This window comes from Argopecten irradians, chromosome 9 (assembly GCF_041381155.1).
Source record: "Argopecten irradians isolate NY chromosome 9, Ai_NY, whole genome shotgun sequence".
NCBI lineage: Eukaryota > Metazoa > Mollusca > Bivalvia > Pectinida > Pectinidae > Argopecten > Argopecten irradians.
The window spans coordinates 32,576,904-32,592,836 of record NC_091142.1 but is presented as its reverse complement, the minus strand read 5'-3'; the positions used below and the strand labels follow the sequence as shown (position 1 = coordinate 32,592,836).

The window sequence follows — 15,933 nt, the reverse complement described above, 5'->3', positions numbered from 1 at the left end:
ATACATTATGTACTTAGGCTATGTATCAAATATTTAAGCTATTTATCTAATACTTCAGCTAAATAACAAATATTTCAGCTAATAAAAAACATAGAGACATTTTTTTTCTATAAAATCCTTCGTTTTTGTCAATGACTTCATAAACCTATAAGATATTGAGAACAATGCTTAAATATATCAAATAAATTTAATCCATATGTATATAGGAACAAAAATTCTGACAATAAGTCTGTAATGTACAACATAGAATGGGAAAGGTATAAGATATCAATGACTTACCTGTAATGCTGCCAAGTGTTGGAAACTGCATGGTCTTGTTGCATGGGCTTTTTCTAAGGAATATCATCTTGACCATTCCAACAATCAGAATTTTGATATTAAGAAATCCTTTGCAAAGATAGTGATCCATTTTCTCCTAACTCGACAATCATCCCATCATTCGTAGTCACACAAGTTGTTTTTATTTCTATATTATTTCTCCTTATTTTCTATACCATCCTATTGTTGGTGATATTAGATAGACATTGTTCCAACTGAATCAAAGCTGTCTTCATGTTCTTTTTCACTTCAAATAATTTTTTTCTTTAATAAAGATAGCATTTTTTTTAAAATGTCATTTTAAAATTCATCTACCTTTAATTGGAATTCCTGCATCTCCAGCAGGAATTTCGTTATTCTTCGTGTTTAACAATGAGTTCAAAGTTCACTTCTATAGGTGATAATGTTGTGATCAAATAAATCCCTCATTCCTGTTTTTCAACTGTGTAATAATGACACTGGGCACTAACAGTTCAAGCATCAGCAGGAATGGTTATTCTAGACAACGCAGGTATTCATAAAACACCTGTGCAGTATTGTGTTTGTACACCTGTAACGATATCATGTTACCTTGAATTTACCTGGTGTAAGGTGATTACCAGCTGCTGAAGCTGGCGACCACAGCCAACCACATCAATTTGTGTGTTAGGGAACATAAATATGACAGATGGACTCTGCAATGTGACAGACTTTATCATTGTAGTGATGCTGCTGTATTGGATACAATCTAGATAACTCATTCATACTTTACAAATCTTGCAAGAGAAAGAAAGAAAATGGGGAAAGAGAGAAAGACAGAGAAAGAAAGAGAGAGAGAAGCTCACTGATACTACAATTACTCAAGAAAAAAAAGAGACACTGGGGAAATGTCCATCTCCTAATGTCATTAGAAAATGTGTTTAATCACAATTACAGTATTACAAAACCAGTCAAAGACAGAGAAAGTGATATGTGAGAAAATCAAACTAGATAGACAGAAGACAAGAGAGAAAAAACCACAATTGAAAATGAGAGATAGGTACCAAAGACAAAATAGGTAATACAAGATAAGTAAGAAAGGATTTAAAACATAGAGCATCCAGCAATCCTGTTTTGTGTATGGTAAAAAATAAAACATCAACCAGTCCTGTTTATGTATTGTAAAACATAAAGCATCAACCAGTCCTGTTTTATGTATTGTAAAACATAAAACACCAGCCAGTCCTGTTTTATGTATTGTAAAAAATAAAGCATCAACCAGTCCTGTTTTATGTATTGTAAAAAATAAAACATCAACCAGTCCTGTTTTATGTATGGTAAAAAATAAAACATCAACCAGTCCTGTTTTATGTATTGTAAAACATAAAACATCAACCAGTCCTGTTTTATGTATTGTAAAACATAAAACATCAACCAGTCCTGTTTTATGTATTATAAAACATAAAGCATCAACCAGTCCTGTTTATGTATTGTAAAACATAAAACATCAACCAGTCCTGTTTTATGTATTGTAAAACATAAAACATCAACCAGTCCTGTTTTATGTATTGTAAAACATAAAGCATCAACCAGTCCTGTTTTATGTATTGTAAAACATAAAACATCAACCAGTCCTGTTTTATGTATTGTAAAACATAAAGCATCAACCAGTCCTGTTTTATGTATTGTAAAACATAAAACATCAACCAGTCCTGTTTTATGTATTATAAAACATAAAGCATCAACCAGTCCTGTTTATGTATTGTAAAACATAAAACATCAACCAGTCCTGTTTTATGTATTGTAAAACATAAAACACAGCCAGTCCTGTTTTATGTATTGTAAAACATAAAACATCAACCAGTCCTGTTTTATGTATTGTAAAACATAAAACATCAACCAGTCCTGTTTTATGTATTGTAAAACATAAAACATCAACCAGTCCTGTTTTATGTATTGTAAAACATAAAACATCAACCAGTCCTGTTTTATGTATTGTAAAACATAAAGCATCAACCAGTCCTGTTTTATGTATTGTAAAACATAAAACATCAACCAGTCCTGTTTTATGTATTGTAAACATAAACATCAACCATCCTGTTTTATGTATTGTAAAACATAAACATCAACATCCTGTTTTATGTATTGTGTATGATCCCTGTTTTATGTATTGTGTATACCCTGTTTTATGTATTGTGTATGATTCTGTTTTATGTATTGTGTATGATCCCTGTTTTATGTATTGTGTATGATCCTGTTTATGTATTGTGTATGATCCCTGTTTTATGTATTGTGTATGATCCTGTTTTATGTATTGTGTATGATTCCTGTTTTATGTATTGTGTATGATTCCTGTTTTATGTATTGTGTATGATCCCTGTTTTATGTATTGTGTATGATCCCTGTTTTATGTATTGTGTATGATCCCTGTTTTATGTATTGTGTATGATCCCTGTTTTATGTATTGTGTATGATCCCTGTTTTATGTATTGTGTATGATCCCTGTTTTATGTATTGTGTATGATCCCTGTTTTATGTATTGTGTATGATCCCTGTTTTATGTATTGTGTATGATCCCTGTTTTATGTATTGTGTATGATCCCTGTTTTATGTATTGTGTATGATCCCTGTTTTATGTATTGTGTATGATCCTGTTTTATGTATTGTGTATGATCCCTGTTTTATGTATTGTGTATGATCCCTGTTTTATGTATTGTGTATGATCCCTGTTTTATGTATTGTGTATGATCCCTGTTTTATGTATTGTGTATGATCCCTGTTTTATGTATTGTGTATGATCCCTGTTTTATGTATTGTGTATGATTCCTGTTTTATGTATTGTGTTATGTATTGTGTATGATCCTGTTTTATGTATTGTGTATGATTCCTGTTTTATGTATTGTGTATGATCCCTGTTTTATGTATTGTGTATGATCCCTGTTTTATGTATTGTGTATGATCCCTGTTTTATGTATTGTGTATGATCCCTGTTTTATGTATTGTGTATGATCCCTGTTTTATGTATTGTGTATGATTCCTGTTTTATGTATTGTGTATGATCCCTGTTTTATGTATTGTGTATGATCCCTGTTTTATGTATTGTGTATGATCCCTGTTTTATGTATTGTGTATGATCCCTGTTTTATGTTTTGTGTATGATCCCTGTTTTATGTATTGTGTATGATCCCTGTTTTATGTATTGTGTATGATCCCTGTTTTATGTATTGTGTATGATCCCTGTTTTATGTATTGTGTATGATCCCTGTTTTATGTATTGTGTATGATTCCCTGTTTTATGTATTGTGATGATGTTTTATGTATTGTGTATATCCTGTTTTATGTATTGTGTATGATTCCTGTTTTATGTATTGTGTATGATCCTGTTTTATGTATTGTGTATGATCCCTGTTTTATGTATTGTGTATGATCCCTGTTTTATGTATTGTGTATGATCCCTGTTTTATGTATTGTGTATGATCCCTGTTTTATGTTTGTGTATGATCCCTGTTTTTATGTATTGTGTATGATCCCTGTTTAGTATGATCCTGTTTTATGTATTGTGTATGATCCCTGTTTTATGTATTGTGTATGATCCCTGTTTTATGTTTGTGTATGATCCCTGTTTTATGTTTGTGTATGATCCCTGTTTTATGTTTTGTGTATGATCCCTGTTTTATGTATTGTGTATGATCCCTGTTTTATGTATTGTGTATGATCCCTGTTTTATGTATTGTGTATGATCCCTGTTTTATGTATTGTGTATGATCCCTGTTTTATGTATTGTGTATGATCCCTGTTTTATGTATTGTGTATGATCCCTGTTTTATGTATTGTGTATGATCCCTGTTTTATGTATTGTGTATGATCCCTGTTTTATGTATTGTGTATGATCCCTGTTTTATGTATTGTGTATGTGTATGATCCCTGTTTTATGTATGTGTATGATTCCTGTTTTATGTATTGTGTATGATCCCTGTTTTATGTATTGTGTATGATCCCTGTTTTATGTATTGTGTATGATCCCTGTTTTATGTATTGTGTATGATCCCTGTTTTATGTATTGTGTATAATCCTACCTTTTTGGTGCAGACTTCCTAGATGTATCTTCTTCTTTAACATGGCCATTTTGTTTCTTTTCTTTCTTCTGTCGATCTGTAAATCAAGGGATAAAGAAAAATCTCATTGACAAAAATTAAAAGTCAGACATTTTAATTTCTTAAGAGACTGTAATTATGGTATTTATACAATCACATGAATCATCCTCAACTACCATAAACCAAACTAAATTTTCAATTTCAATTTGAATTAAGCATTGATGTCACTATTTTTTAACTTCATCAGGTTATGAAAGAAATTTTGTTTGCAAACTGTGTGAATCTGCCCAATGAAGTTAAAAAATAGTTACATCAATGCTTGTAATTAATTTTTCAGACTATTTGATAAGATAGAATATGTTTAAGCATACGATTTCGTTGATTTTCCAATGGATTATTTTTTATAAATTAATACGCAACATCGACTTCCTATTGTGACGTGATGATAACGTCGTATGAAAAAGGATCTTCCAATCAGAAAATCGGATATACAAATAATGTAGTATGAAAACAAATAAAAATTGATTATAACATTTTCATTGCGATTAAGTTTCGTAGATTTACTGAAAGTTACTTCATTTTACAAAATGGAAAATGATCTCTTCTTCTGTTTTGAATGATATCCAGAAACAAAATACTACAAATATATTCTAGATTGCTGAAACAAAATCATATCATGATTTTAATACCAAAAAAACATCAGAAATATTTCATTACAGTACAAATTCAAGTGTGTGATCTTCAGTGAAATTTGACTTTAAGGTGCACAGTAAATTACTTTTGTTTATTGGATCTCAGGTGAAAGAGCATTAATTCTAAAAAAAATATATATATTTAATAATCCTGATGCAAACAAGTGCAGGTAAAACCATAGGAAATATGTGAATGAGTTAAAAAATCAACGCCATTTGTGACCTGATCAGTTTACAAGGGGAGATAACTCATCTATTCATAACACAGGAGATATGTGAAGGGGTTAACAAATTAGCACCATTTCTGACAATGCGACCTGTTTATCAAGGGACATAACTCATATATACATAATACAGGAGATATGTGAATGAGTAAACAAATTAGCACCATTTCTGACAATGTGACCTGTTTACAGGGGGAGATAAATCATCTATACATAATACAGGAGATATGTGAATGAGTTAACAAATTAGCACCATTTCTGACAATGTGACCTGTTTATCAAGGGAGATAACTCATCTATACATAATACAGGAGATATGTGAATGAGTAAACAAATTAGCACCATTTCTGACAATGTGACCTGTTTAGAGGGGGAGATAACTCATCTATACATAATACAGGAGATATGTGAATGAGTAAACAAATTAGCACCATTTCTGACAATGTGACCTGTTTATAAAGGGAGATAACTCATCTATACATAACACAGGAGATATGTGAAAAGGTTAACAAATTAGCACCATTTCTGACAATGTGACCTGTTTATAAAGGGAGATAACTCATCTATACATAACACAGGAGATATGTGAAGAGGTTAACAAATTAGCACCATTTCTGACAATGTGACCTGTTTACAAAGGGAGATAACTCATCTATACATAACACAGGAGATATGTGAAGGGGTTAACAAATTAGCACCATTTCTGACAATGTGACCTGTTTATAAAGGGAGATAACTCATCTATACATAACACAGGAGATATGTGAAGAGGTTAACAAATTAGCACCATTTCTGACAATGTGACCTGGTTACAAAGACACAACGCACAATGTTCGGTCACTTTTACGTTACGCTGGAATTTCATTGGAAAAAGCGTTGAACAGTAAAATAATATAAGCGCAATACTATTTTTTTTAATTGAAAATCAGAAAGTATATATTTATTCAATTACAGGAGGACTTTTATCAAAATGTCAGCAATATATTTTTTCGATTGATGTGTTTTTGTTGATAAAATGATGTTTTTTTGGCGCGACAGATGTAACACGCACCTGTATGCGGTTTCAGTTAAAGTGTCACTGTGGTCATACTGAACACCACATGGCGGTAAAATTTGACACAGAGATTCCCCGAAAACGCACTATAATGATGTCATTTCGTTATAATGAATTGTGACGTCATACTTCAAAATGGTGGACTTTGTTTGTAGACGTGCCGATCGACAGATCAGAAGAGAAAAGATAAAAAAGTGAAAAACTACAAATACACACAGTACAAAACGGTACTAATACATGATATAGAGACATGAATTGTTAATATAAAAATACATTTTTCTTCTATTTTAATAACATGTCAGAAAATATAGACTGCGACGTCGTTCTACTTTTTTATCGAACAAAACCTTTGTCTTGCAGAAATGACACAAAATGAAATTTTTCATATTAACTGTTCTGTCACGCAAGTTCATGACGTTGAAAAGTGACTTTATATGAGGAATTGTTGTTTCTATTCAGAATAAAAAAATAAGTTTTTGCTCAGATATACGTGTGCGAAATATCTACTGAAAATTTAAAAAAAGTATTCGAAAAATTGTGTTTTTTCTTTGTCTTGCAGGTTTGCCGAATGTCGGAAATGACGTCAATTACGCTCGTCATGTTATAAAATAAAGATGTCTTTTACATTCAATAACGTTACATAAAAGTGACCGAACATTGTGCGCGACGTCAAAGGGAGATAACTCATCTATACATAACACAGGAGATATGTGAAGGGGTTAACAAATTAGCACCATTTCTGACAATGTGACCTGTTTACAGGGGGAGATAACTCATCTTTACATAACACAGGAAATATGTGAAGAGGAAACAAATTAGCACCATTTCTGACAATGTGACCTGTTTACAGGGGGAGATAACTCATCTATACATAACACAGGAGATATGTGAATGAGTAAACAAATTAGCACCATTTCTGACAATGTGATCTGTTTACAAAGGGAGATAACTCATTTATATAATAACACAGGAGATATGTGAAGGGGTTAACAAATTTGAGCACCATTTCTGACAATGTGACCTGTTGTTGGTACAAAGAGAGATAACTCATCTATACATAACACAGGGGATATGTGAAAAGGTGGTTAACAAATTAGCACCATTTCTGACAATGTGACCTGTTTACAGGAGGAGATAACTCATCTATACATAACACAGGGGATATGTGAAGGGGTTAACAAATTAGCACCATTTCTGACAATGTGACCTGTTTTACAGGGGGAGATAACTCATTTATACATAATACACAGGAGATATGTGAAAAGGTGGGAACAAATTAGCACCATTTCTGACAATGTGACCTGTTTATCAAAATAACTCATCTATACATAACACAGGAGATATGTGAAGGGGTTAACAAATTAGCACCATTCTGACAATGTGACCTGTTTACAGGGGAGATAACTCATTTATACATAACACAGGAGATATGTGAAGGGGTTAACAAATTAGCACCATTTCTGACAATGTGATCTGTTTACAGGGGGAGATAACTCATCTTTACATAACACAGGAGATATAAGGGGGACAAATTAGCACCATTTCTGACAATGTGATCTGTTTACAGGGGGAGATAACTCATTTATACATAATAGAGGAGATATGTGAAGAGGTTAACAAATTAGCACCATTTCTGACAATGTGACCTGTTTTACAAAGGGAGATAACTCATCTATACATAACACAGGAGATATGTGAAGGGGTTAACAAATTAGCACCATTTCTGACAATGTGACCTGTTTATAAAGGGAGATAACTCATCTATACATAACACAGGAGATATGTGAAGAGGTTAACAAATTAGCACCATTTCTGACAATGTGACCTGGTTACAAAGACACAACGCACAATGTTCGGTCACTTTTACGTTACGCTGAAATTTCATTGGAAAAAGCGTTGAACAGTAAAATAACATAAGCGCAATACCATTTTTTTTTTATTGAAAATCAGAAAGGATATATTTATTCAATTACGGGAGGACTTTTATCAAAATGTCAGCAATATATTTTTTCGATTGATGCGTTTTTGTTGATAAAATGATGTTTTTTTGGCGCGACAGATGTAACACGCACCTGTATGCGGTTTCAGTTAAAGTGTCACTGTGGTCATACTGAACACCACATGGCGGTAAAATTTGACACAGAGATTCCCCGAAAACGCACTATAATGATGTCATTTCATTATAATGAATTGTGACGTCATACTTCAAAATGGTGGACTTTGTTTGTAGACGTGCCGATCGACAGATCAGAAGAGAAAAGATAAAAAAGTGAAAAACTACAAATACACACAGTACAAAACGGTACTAATACATGATAAAGAGACATGAATTGTTAATATAGAAATACATTTTTCTTCTATTTTAATAACATATCAGAAAATATAGACTGCGACGTCGTTCTACTTTTTTTATCGAAAAAAACCTTTGTCTTGCAGAAATGACACAAAATGAAATTTTTCATATGAACTGTTCTGTCACGCAAGTTCATGACGTTGAAAAGTGACTTTATATGAGGAATTGTTGTTTATATTCAGAATAAAAAAATACGTTTTTGCTCAGATATACGTGTGCGAAATTTCTACTGAAAATTAAAAAAAAGTTTTCGAAAAATTGTGTTTTTTCTTTGTCTTGCAGGTTTGCCGAATGTCGGAAATGACGTCGATTACGCTCGTCACGTTATAAAATAAAGACGTCTTTTACATTCAATAACGTTACATAAAAGTGACCGAACATTGTGCGCGACGTCAAAGGGAGATAACTCATCTATACATAACACAGGAGATATGTGAAGGGGTTAACAAATTAGCACCATTTCTGACAATGTGACCTGTTTACAGGGGGAGATAACTCATCTATACATAACACAGGAGATATGTGAATGAGTAAACAAATTAGCACCATTTCTGACAATGTGACCTGTTTACAGGGGGAGATAACTCATCTATACATAACACAGGAGATATGTGAAGGGGTTAACAAATTAGCACCATTTCTGACAATGTGACCTGTTTACAAAGGGAGATAACTCATCTATACATAACACAGGAGATATGTGAAGGGGTTAACAAATTAGCACCATTTCTGACAATGTGACCTGTTTACAAAGGGAGATAACTCATCTATACATAACACAGGAGATATGTGAATGAGTAAACAAATTAGCACCATTTCTGACAATGTGACCTGTTTACAAATGGACATAACTCATCTATACATAACACAGGAAATATGTGAAGGGGTTAACAAATTAGCACCAATTCTGACAATGTGACCTGTTTACAGGGGAGATAACTCATTTATACATAACACAGGAGATATGTGAAGGGGTTAACAAATTAGCACCATTTCTGACAATGTGATCTGTTTACAGGGGAGATAACTCATTTATACATAATAGAAGAGATATGTGAAGGGGTAACAAATTAGCACCATTTCTGACAATGTGATCTGTTTACAGGGGGAGATAACTCATTTATACATAATACAGGAGATATGTGAAGGGGTTAACAAATTAGCACCATTTCTGACAATGAGACCTGTTTATCAATGGACATAACTCATCTATACATAACACAGGAGATATCTGAAGGGGTAAACAAATTAGCACCATATCTGTCAATGTGACCTGTTAACAAAGGGAGATAACTCATCTATACATAACACAGGAGATATGTGAATGCGTAAACAAATTAGCACCATTTCTGACAATGTGACCTGTTTAGAGGGGGAGATAACTCATCTATACATAATACATGAGATATGTGAATGAGTAAACAAATTAGCACCATTTCTGACAATGTGACCTGTTTATAAAGGGACATAACTCATCTATACATAACACAGGAGATATGTGAATGAGTAAACAAATTAGCACCATTTCTGACAACGTGATCTGTTTACAAAGGGAGATAACTCATCTATACATAACACAGGAGATATGTGAATGAGTAAACAAATTAGCACCATTTCTGACAATGTGACCTGTTTACAAAGGGAGATAACTTATCTATACATAACACAGGAGATATGTGAATGAGTAAACAAATTAGCACCATTTCTGACAATGAGACCTGTTTATCAATGGACATAACTCATCTATACATAACACAGGAAATATGTGAAGGGGTTAACAAATTAGCACCAATTCTGACAATGTGACCTGTTTACAGGGGAGATAACTCATCTATACATAACACAGGAAATATGTGAAGAGATTAACAAATTAGCACCATTTCTGACAATGTGACCTGTTTACAAAGGGAGATAACTCATCTATACATAACACAGGAGATATGTGAAGGGGTTAACAAATTAGCACCATTTCTGACAATGTGACCTGTTTACAAAGGGAGATAACTCATCTATACATAACACAGGAAATATGTGAAGGGGTTAACAAATTAGCACCAATTCTGACAATGTGACCTGTTTACAGGGGAGATAACTCATCTATACATAACACAGGAAATATATGAAGGGGTTAACAAATTAGCACCAATTCTAACAATGTGACATATTTACAGGGGAGATAACTCATCTATACATAACACAGGAGATATGTGAAGGGGTTAACAAATTAGCACCAATTCTGACAATGTGACCTGTTTACAGGGGGAGATAACTCATCTATACATAACACAGGAGATATGTGAAGGGGTTAACAAATTAGCACCATTTCTGACAATGTGACCTGTTTACAAAGGGAGATAACTCATCTATACATAACACAGGAGATATGTGAATGAGTTGACAAATTAGCACCATTTCAAACAACATGATCACTTTGCAAGGGGACATAACTCACCCAACCATTTGATTTGTCCTTTCAACAGCATCACTGTCAGTAAAAGTTAATATGATGAGAACCAAGATCCTTCAGTGGAAACGTAGTCACTCTCACTTAAAGACATGCTACACTTTCTACATTCCATTTGTAATTCCCAATAACATTCAAATAATTCTGTTAATGACATTGCAAAACTGTGACCTGTCATTTGAACAAAATCATGAACACTCTTAGCATATCTTGACATTTTAAGTATTAACTACATTACTTGACAACAAATTTAGATTTTATAATACCAAATCTAAACACAGGTTATCAATTAGTAAAATCAGGTGTGACTTACATGGCGCTGTGACCTTGAGAATTTCCTTGACCTTGGCATGAAGAGGATCATTGTCTGTATGATCTGTCTCACTATCAGGTCTATAGATAAGCTCCTGGAACTTCACCTCAAAGTCCTCTGTCTTAATAGAGTCAGCGTCACTGACATTACCAAGTTTTCTCCGGGAATACCCAGCCTGTCGTCGTGGTGATGAGCGAGTACCATGATATGATGATCTACCTTGACCTTTAATAAAATTCATAATTGTGAAAGAAAAGGCTAATTTTCATATTTTGTAATTTAGAAATGTTTTCCTATTATATACTGTAAATACTGTAAAGCAACATTCTTATGCGGCTACTTCATTTCATGATTTTAATTTTAAAACAAGTTTGCGAAGATAAACAATCGTTGACTTTAAAAATGTATTAGACATTCCTATCAGTATCAATGATTTAGATTTAAGTTCACAGAGATAAACTTTCGTGAATTTATTTGGATCGCAAAGTTCCCGGAAATAAATCGCAGACGAAAGAAAGTTGCTTTACAGTAATCCATTTGCAGGTAAAAATACAGAATGTTTGGACCTGTATAAACAGTGGGAGATACTAATGGGATAAATACAGAATGTTTGGACCTGTATAAACAGTGGGAGATACTAATGGGATAAATACAGAATGTTTGGACCTGTATAAACAGTGGGAGATACTAATGGGATAAATACAGAATGTTTGGACCTGTATAAACAGTGGGAGATACTAATGGGATAAATACAGAATGTTTGGACCTGTATAAACAGTGGGAGATATTCTAATGGGATAAATACAGAATGTTTGGACCTGTATAAACAGTGGGAGATACTAATGGGATAAATACAGAATGTTTGGACCTGTATAAACAGTGGGAGATACTAATGGGATAAATACAGAATGTTTTGGACCTGTATAAACAGTGGGAGATACTCATGGGATAAATACAGAATGTTTGGACCTGTATAAACAGTGGGAGATACTAATGGGATAAATACAGAATGTTTGGACCTGTATAAACAGTGGGAGATACTAATGGGATAAATACAGAATGTTTGGACCTGTATAAACAGTGGGAGATACTAATGGGATAAATACAGAATGTTTGGACCTGTATAAACAGTGGGAGATACTAATGGGATAAATACAGAATGTTTGGACCTGTATAAACAGTGGGAGATACTAATGGGATAAATACAGACAAACAACTGCTATTGGCATCACATGTTTTATCTTTTATCAAATATATATTGGTTTGTTTTAAAAGTTATATGTGCTTTAGCAGGGTGAACATTTTGACATGTTGTTTTTTCTTCGGTACTCTATTGAAAACAATAACGTTTGATGAATTAAGCTGTGAAAATCATTCAAATGAACAGAAAAACATTTATAATGCCTTATAAACACAGAATTTATGCACTGTAAAAAAATTTTTTTATCACATTACTAGCCCATCATGTCATACGACAATGTCATAAATATCGTAAGACACATGTGTAATAACACTATTGTGACATCACAGGTAGTTTTGACATCATAATCTATATATGACGTAATTCGCATAATTGTCTCAGTAGAAGGAAACATCACTTCCAAGTAAAATTTCTACTGTTTTAAATATAAAGACGAAATCTAAAGTTTTACTTGTATTTCTATTACTAAAAGTTAACTTATGTGATAAATAGAATCTTACTCTCGTGACTATGTGATATGAAATTTATCAAACTCGTTAAATAATTTGATATGCCACTTGCCTAAAAGCTTGTAGCATATCTAATTATTGAACGAGTATGATAAATTTCATATCACATAGCCACCCATGTTAAGATCCTCTATTTTATGCCTTATGTAAGTTTAAGTAGAAAGATAAATGCAGAAATCACTTTACATGCACTCATTTCACTGCGCTGTGGATGTAACTATAATAGTTATTGACAGTATGTCATTTTCAACTTGTAAAATTGTAACCTATGCATTGGAAGTATTGAAATCCTCAGAATGTTAGTCTTTTTTATAGTGAATGAAATATTTAAAGGTTTTATTGATTTGTGAGTATGAAAATTAAGGCACATATAATATTGAGCAGTTCATGAGGAAGTAATTTACAAAGAAACTGGAGAAAAGTATATCAAAGATAGCATTACCTTTACTTTCAATTAAAATTTAAACTAATGCTTAGTGGCAGTGGCAGCATATTTAAGTTTGCTTTCAGAAATACAACAATTGTATTAAATGGTGACGAGTTGTAATAGACATGGATTTCGCTCAAATTCCAATTCACGGCTATAGGGAATATAAAAGATCACTAGTCCTTACCTCTCGGCTTTGATAGTGTATCCTCCGTCTGTGGTTTGTAACCATTTGATTCACCAGACATGTGTCCAGACTGACCAATCGGGTGAGAATGCCCCCTTAAGGATGGAGACAGAGGTCTGTTTTGTCCTGAGGGTGATCGTGGGCGAGCAGGGACTTGTTCTTCCTCCTCCACAATTTTACCAGCTGGTGGCGAAAGAAACATGCCATTGGGATAAAATATTCATAAATATTTCACTCTCTTTTATTTTAAATTTTGTTTTTTTGTAGATCTTTTTTTTTTTTTTTTTATTTATGTGGGGTATACTGAGTTGTCTACTCTTATAAACAGTTCTACAATGAAAACTGTCTATGATTATTATGAAATATAGGATGATAAGGTGCAATTTAACAATACTTATTCTATCAGTGTTAGTAAAATATTTTTGTGACTTTTCCAGGATTTCAACAATATATATTCCAGCAGCTCCCCAAAATAAATCGGTCAATCAACCATGAAGATAAAATCAAATCTTAAAGACGGGGGATTTGGTATGTTATAAAAGATCTACCAATTTATGTACACAGTTAAAGGGACATCACTCCAAAAGTTAGATATGTAAGGTGGTAAAATTACTCTTCTAATGAAAACTATATATGACATGAATGATAGTGAAAATGTTAAAATGTGAATTTGGAAAAAAAATTATTATTTGTTAAATATATTTATTTCAAAATATGTTAAAACTCGTATTATCTATGTAATTTAGCAGTCAAAACACACAGTGCAGCTGAACTAATGAAAATTAAACATTAAATCAGATATAGCTATAACATTATAACATGCTTTTAAGTTTTCAGAAAGACTGTAGCTTCTGGTTACACATCACACACAGCACACAGAAACATCCTAAACCTACAAACATTACATGCATTGTGGATATCATAAACAATCAAGTATTCATTAAATCTCAGACAATTAATTAAAGATTGAAGATGATAATTAAAGATAAAGATTAAACAACTATATCTCAACATTTTAATCCAATGTTCTTAAAAACAAAACCTATCACTAAAAAATGAAAACAAATATTATTTGCTGAGTCATCAAAATTCAATATTAGAATTTAATAACCACAAACTTCTTACTTCTATAGAGTAGATCTAGAATGATTTAAAGCAAACATTATTTTTTTTCATAAAGTATTCACAACTATCGGACAAAAGATAAAATCAGACAAACAAAAAATTATATTACTATCAAAATCTGAAGTGATAATTGAAAAGTAAACATCATACAACATATAAACATGGAATCAAATAAAATAATAAGAAGCCCAAACAGCCTATATCATTCACCAATCATTCACTAGTCTCTATGCAATTTTTTTTTTTAATATCAAACTGAAAAAAAAGTTTAGAGGCCATAATATATTTGACCCTATAAGTAGCCTCGTCCCTATAAATGCCCCATTTTTGAAGCCAAAATTTTACTTCATATCAATTACCTTAAATTAAATGAAGGACAAAAATATGAAAATCAGTGACTTTTTATTTGATTTCTTTTCAAAATTGATTAATGGCTACTCTATACAGTACTTTTGTAAAAGGTTAGTCCAAATTTGATCCTTATAAGCACTCCCTTATTTATTACATTAGTTAAGTGCTTTGGGCTGTAATGGGTCGAATATGGCATATATTTCACACCATGACTATAGGCCAATGGTAAGTTGTTAAAAAAGATTGCTACCAGACCGACAGACGGATACCATGCCATAGCATTACTTCAATTACAATTAGGCATAAGAGCTAAACATTCTTAAAATAAAAAATAAAAAAGAGTTTGAGCGACTGTGTTGACCACAAGGCCAGATGTAGAGGAGATCACCTTTGGACTGGTCAGTATCATAGTAATCCCAGGACAGGTCAGCCTTGGTCGGAGTCTCTGCTCCACTGTCAGTCAGTTCACCGGTCAACTTATCGCTGTCCACATCAGACTTGTTCTCCAGTGTGTCAGAGTCTGACCATTATCAATGAATGCTCCATCAGTATTTGATATCTCACCAACCATCACTAACCCTAATCTGGTCAAAACCATGCTATGTTCCCAAAACTTCAAATGTGTAGCCATCATTCTTCATAGAAATTCATATTACCTCTTTA

At 32.7% G+C, this 15,933-nt stretch overlaps 1 protein-coding gene across 6 annotated transcripts in view; it reads right to left on the bottom strand.

Annotated features, from left to right (window-relative positions):
- The window catches only part of LOC138332096 (golgin subfamily A member 6-like protein 26), a 115,243-nt gene that overhangs the window by 46,220 nt on the left and 53,090 nt on the right, over positions 1-15,933 (bottom strand). For 4 of the 6 annotated variants that reach the window (XM_069280048.1, XM_069280049.1, XM_069280050.1 and 1 more), the window contains 4 exons: positions 15,659-15,790; positions 13,795-13,977; positions 11,471-11,695; positions 4,353-4,428 (listed from right to left, as the gene is read on the bottom strand). In XM_069280048.1, the coding sequence (XP_069136149.1) occupies positions 4,353-4,428; positions 11,471-11,695; positions 13,795-13,977; positions 15,659-15,790 (616 nt within the window). The remainder of the gene's footprint in view (positions 1-4,352; positions 4,429-11,470; positions 11,696-13,794; positions 13,978-15,658; positions 15,791-15,933) is intronic. The other 2 variants (XM_069280052.1, XM_069280053.1) reach the window with 1 other exon arrangement.